Genomic DNA, 5,635 nt, shown 5'->3' with positions numbered 1-5,635 from the left:
TATATAATTTTTTTCTTTTTTTTGTTTTTGCTTATGGCAAAACTCTTTTTTTTTTCTTCAATGATGATTGACTTTTAGTACTTTTGGTCATAGAAATTCTAATACTATGTCACAAAATTATTTTTTAATTAAAAAAATAAATAAATATTATATCTCTATCTAACACTTCAAAATTCTTTGCTGCAATTTCATTCTTAGTCTCATAGCAAAAAACAAGTTTAGTAAATTCAGTGAAATTATTATTAGAGGTGAATATTTGAGTATATTATTTTCTAAGAATAATCAAAGGTAATGTACAATCAGTTTGAGATTAATTAAAAGGAAAAACTCTTCATCACGTGAGATTTTTAGAAAATAAAAATACCTAGCTATTTTTTGCTTGATGCTGCACAGAAAGGGTGTGGTTTCTGGCGGTTAAATTTAAAAATAAAATGGAACGGACATGTACAGCATAGGCTTCAGAATCTGCAGAGTTAAGTAGAGGAGCTTGAATGCATGTTAATTATGGAATTGCAAGTTGCATTTATATATATATGTTGTAAGTTGTAACATAGCACATGGTGGCCATGACCATTGACTCCTCTTGTGATCTTCCTGCAAATTGTACCACTTTTGATTCCTTTTATTCTTCCAGTTGGAATTGTTTATAGCTAACCAAATAAATTAAATTAAGTGATCACAAACAATATTATATTTAAACCCTAGCTACCAATATATAGGGAATCTAGCTTGTATATACCATGCATGGCTCCACAACATAGGAAATGATCCCAGCAGTCTTCTTTCAAATTTGCGGCTTCTTTTTAATATTAGGGGTTTGTTGAAACTTAATTAAAAAATTTAGTCTTTCAGTGATGGTAACTTTTTCGCTACATACATTAAATAATCTTAATAATAAACAAATTACTTGTTGGCCTTTATTTTAATTTCAACTTGTGCAAGTACAATTCTACTTCCAACACTTGTTTAATAATAAGTTAATGAATAAATTAATCACTTCGTCAATCTAAATCTTTATATATAACCAATAATTAAATTAGTTATTATATATTTATTTATATTCATATATTCACATATTTTTTAATTAAAAATTTATAATAAATCAATAATAATCAAACTTATTTATATCATTATAATAATTTTTTTTCTATGAGATATCAAATACTTATTGATTCTAATTAAAAACGTAGTTTGACGATAACTGTTTTTGGTTTAGATATATAAATAATTAAAGTAAAGAATCTTTTGTTTATTTTTTTTATTGTCCACGATATTTTTCATCATGATAAATCAATGGTTAATTTGTTGCGAATCTAAACTCTATTTAAGGGCTGTTTTACTTTTTAATTTGAGAAAAACATAACAAAATATTATTTTCAAAAGAAACTTCTGCTAAATGAGTTATACAAACTAAATTTACTAGCGATATTAATTTAAATTTCAAAATTAAAATTGTGAAATAAAGGTTGAAAAATTAATTTAAAAGAAAACAAAATGAAACATTTGAATGAATGGAAGAGTGAAGACAAATTGTGATTTATACTGAGTGGTAAAGGGTCATGTGGTAGCAACTAAGTCTGAGCACACCAGTCCCACTCGATTATGGTGGGAAGAAGAATCTTACAAAAGGAAGCTCCGCAGTTTGGGGAACTCCAGCCTTTCCCCCCACATTCTTAGTTAATTAAATAAAAAATGTTTATAGTAGGGTTGGTCATATGTTGTTAAGTGACTCTTTTCTTGTTATAAGATAATTAACTGTGTAAAAACTTTTAATTGTATAGAATAGAATTGAATTTTATCAAGAATTGAATTTCAGTAAGAAATGAATTGAATTTTAGTGTTTGAAATGAATTAGTAAAATTATAGAATTGAATTAAATTTCAATGTTTAAAATGTTTATCAAATGAAATAAAATTTTATAATAGACAATTTTATCATCATTTATTAATATAACATCATATTTAAATAATAAATATATTTATTTATTAAATTATATGAAATAATTGAAAAATTATATTTTTTAACTACATTTTTTAACTAAAGTTTGTTCACCTATTTTAAAAAAATAAAAATTAGATTAATCTAAAAATATTAAATTTTAAACATTATTATTAATTTAAAAAATAAATTATTTTTTATGGTTAATTAATTCTAGCGATAAACCAAAAAAAAAACATGAACTATCAAAAACCAACTTATTAAGTAGTTTAATGACATAACAAGTTAAAAAAAAAACTTATTATTAACGGTAAATTATAATAACTAATTTATATTATTAAAATAGAATAAAATTATGTTACTTTTGGCTGATATTATGATTAATACAATTTACTTAAAATATTTATATGTATTGACAAACGTTTAATGTTATTATTTATTAATCTAAATTAAACACATAAAATATTCAGTGTCATAGGAATTGAATTCCAAGAATTTTCAAATATCTGGATTTATACTCTATGTATAGTTGTTATATAGAAGTATGAAATCCTGTTTAAAATTTGTACAAGATCAAGTTTCCATTAATTTAGTATTTACAAATAAAACAGATTACATAAATATATTTTTGGACAAATTACATGTAATGAGTAAAAATAAGCTCAAGACCTAATTAGGATAATTCTATTGGTTAGTTGGAATTACTATAAATAGAGATAATAAGAATATAAAAGAAAATAAAGTAAACAATTAGTGATGGTATATATCTTTTTTTCTTTAAAATTCTTTCAATAAAATTAGTTCTTTCTCTTGATTATTCTCTAATTCTCTCTTATTCTAATTTGTTACCCTTATAGTGGTGTTTTTATTGGTCATCATTCTCCAATTTTATAATAGTTTATCGAACTCAATTAAAGATCAAACCAGTACTATTAATAGTATGATGATTTTATGGCTTATGCTATCAGTGTTAATGTGAAGAATTTTTTAATTTTAATTTCTTATTTAAAAGTTATTTTACCAAACATAATCAATGTTACTTGTGTTTATTAAAAATTATTTTTGATTTAATTTATCAAATATAAATACTACAACTTTTAAAAAGTTATCTTTTTAAAGTTAATTTTTATAAACTACTTTTGAAAAATAAAAATTTTATCAAACTAAACATAAGATTAATGCAGTTGCAGAAAGTTAATATGATATTTTTTAAATGATAACATAAACTAATGAGAGTGATTATAATTATATATATCCTCTAATCTGGCCGTCTTTTTAAAATTAATTAATGTAAACAATGATATCATCAGATGAGACCAGCAAAGTGCATTGGGGTAGTTGTATGCGGTGGTTACTAGTTGGGCTGTGCCGCCGTACTGCACGAACGGCGTTTGTTTATTTGTTAAGAATTGTTAATGTTATATTGCTAATGGTGTAATTAGATCTTTATAATCAAAAGTATCAGCATGATCTAGTGTGTGATGCTGTTGGTTCTTATAATCTCACTACATTTTTAATTAGGTCTTTTCAATTTAAAAATTGACTGTAATTAAATCTTTATATTAAAGTTAGCTGTAATTAAATCTTTAATTAGTGTGTTTAAAGATACTAATTTATTTATTAATTTACCTTTACTCATTAAATATAAAAAGTAACAACAAATACGAAACTAGGCTAGATGATAAGTATTTTACACGCTATTTAAGAGATCTTAAATTTTATTATTAAATATACTTTAAAAAAATATACACCAAATTTCTTTCCAGTATAATAGATATAAGGTCAAGGTGCATAACTAACTAGTGAACATACATATGTATTTACAGACTTCATGAGCTTCAAATTAAACTTAGCTACAACCTTGATACGCAATGACAACAACAATAATAACTAATAATCTCTAAAACTAGATTTTCCACACCAATTACATGCATTTTCATGACAAACAATTGTTTCACAGAGAGGGAGAGTGAGTAAAGAAAAGATAATATCTATTAAAAATATCCATTTTAATTAAACATATAAATATATAAGACTATAATATATTGGTAATGCTAGAAAAAAAAAATCAACGAAAATTTATCTTATTTAATATTTATTAATTATTATATCAATTAATAAATATTAAATAAGACAATTTCTACTTGTTTTTAGCTAAATCCGAAAATAAGCATACAATGAAGACATAGGTTACAAAGCTTAGTTGTGAACGGAATGTCCAACACCGGGGCTGTGACCAGGGGCCGTTGGTCTAAAATCATTAACATCGTGGCTGGGAGGCGGTGGCGGCATCAGCTCCGGTGTTGCGGCAACTGCTTCGCCGAGTGGGTGATGAGCAACTTGGATGGCTTCACTACTAGACTTGAGAGTTCTTGCCTGGATGGAGGAGAATCCTATGAAGAAAATGAGGATGAATGCAAGCAAAATGGACTTGTTTTGGGCCATGGTGGGTATATAGATACCAAGAATCAACTATGAAGCATGCAATGAAGTTGTTGCTTCTCTAAGGCCTTAAGGACCCCTTTTATAGACCTCAAAAGGTCACTATATGTGTCTTCTCCTAACTAGCGGGAACTCTTTTTTTATTTGCTATATTATTTTTTGTATTAACTATTAATATCATTAATAAAATGTGAAAAATCAAATATTTTTTATATCGTCAAAAATGATGCACAACAAAAAATTTTTCAAAGATATAATTATTTATGTGTGTTTTTTAAATATATTATTGTAGTGTAAAATAGTTTTACACTTGCATTTAATTACGTAGTGTTATATGAGATAAAATAGGTGGAAATTCAGATGCAGTCAATTGAGCTGTTAAATGATTTGACTGATTTAACTAACGACTCTTAGATATCAACTTCACGTGAAATCGACTTCACATGAGTTTTTACTGATAAAATAACTACATTTTATATTAACTGCGTGAATAATCATCCAAAAAAATAGATGTAATTGTACAATTGTGTAAAACATTTTACACCGTCATCAGTATATCAAAAATAACTTTTTTTATTTGTTTAAATTTTTTAAAAAAGTGATTTCATGGCATTTATTGAAATATTCTATAACTTAAAATTTAGAATTCTATTGTTGTTAGATTAAAAAAAATTAGAATAAATTAAATAAAAAATTATATAAAAATTATACAATTTCTAACAAAAAAATTTTGTATAAAAAAAATATTATTATTCATATCTCATTTTTTATCGGTTTAAATTTTTGAAAATATTGGTTTCGAAGTGCGCCAGTGACCTATATATATATCACAGAATTTCATATATATAGCTCGTCATATAGCCATATAGAGCTATGTCATGAAAATAGTTAAAATTGCATGCCTCATGCAAGTTGACTACTGGTGATTTTGCACTTTGTGCACCCTTCACTTTATTTGTTGTCTACAGAATTTCACATGACCCGTAAAAGCAGTTCTTGTATATTAAAGTGATTCTTTCTTAATAAAGCTAAAGGAGGTTCTTGAAATCATTTCAATACAGAGTGATTTATATTTTATAATTCATATTATAAGGAAACAAAATGAAAAAATTAATTGACCAAGTATATTCTTTTTTACTTTTATAAAAAAGGTAAATTATTAATTATACGTTAGTTCAAACATTATTAACTAATATATATCATATTATATAAAATTTTAATTAATTAAAATTAACCCTTAAAATTATTAAAACAT

At 24.8% G+C, this 5,635-nt stretch overlaps 1 protein-coding gene across 1 annotated transcript; it reads right to left on the bottom strand.

The window, feature by feature from the left end:
* Nucleotides 1–4,137: 4,137 nt before the first annotated feature.
* Nucleotides 4,138–4,383, bottom strand: LOC107487747 (precursor of CEP3). The gene has a single exon (XM_016108443.1). It carries the CDS (start codon nt 4,381–4,383, stop codon nt 4,138–4,140), a length of 246 nt encoding a protein of 81 aa, XP_015963929.1.
* Between the last annotated feature and the right edge of the window lie 1,252 nt (nt 4,384–5,635).

This window comes from Arachis duranensis, chromosome 5 (assembly GCF_000817695.3).
Source record: "Arachis duranensis cultivar V14167 chromosome 5, aradu.V14167.gnm2.J7QH, whole genome shotgun sequence".
Lineage (NCBI taxonomy): Eukaryota > Viridiplantae > Streptophyta > Magnoliopsida > Fabales > Fabaceae > Arachis > Arachis duranensis.
This window is presented reverse-complemented; position numbering and strand designations above follow the sequence as displayed.

Excerpts from the sequence above, each read along its gene's own strand:
- LOC107487747 (XM_016108443.1), bottom strand. The coding sequence starts at position 4,383 with ATGGCCCAAAACAAGTCCATTTTGCTTGCATTCATCCTCATTTTCTTC.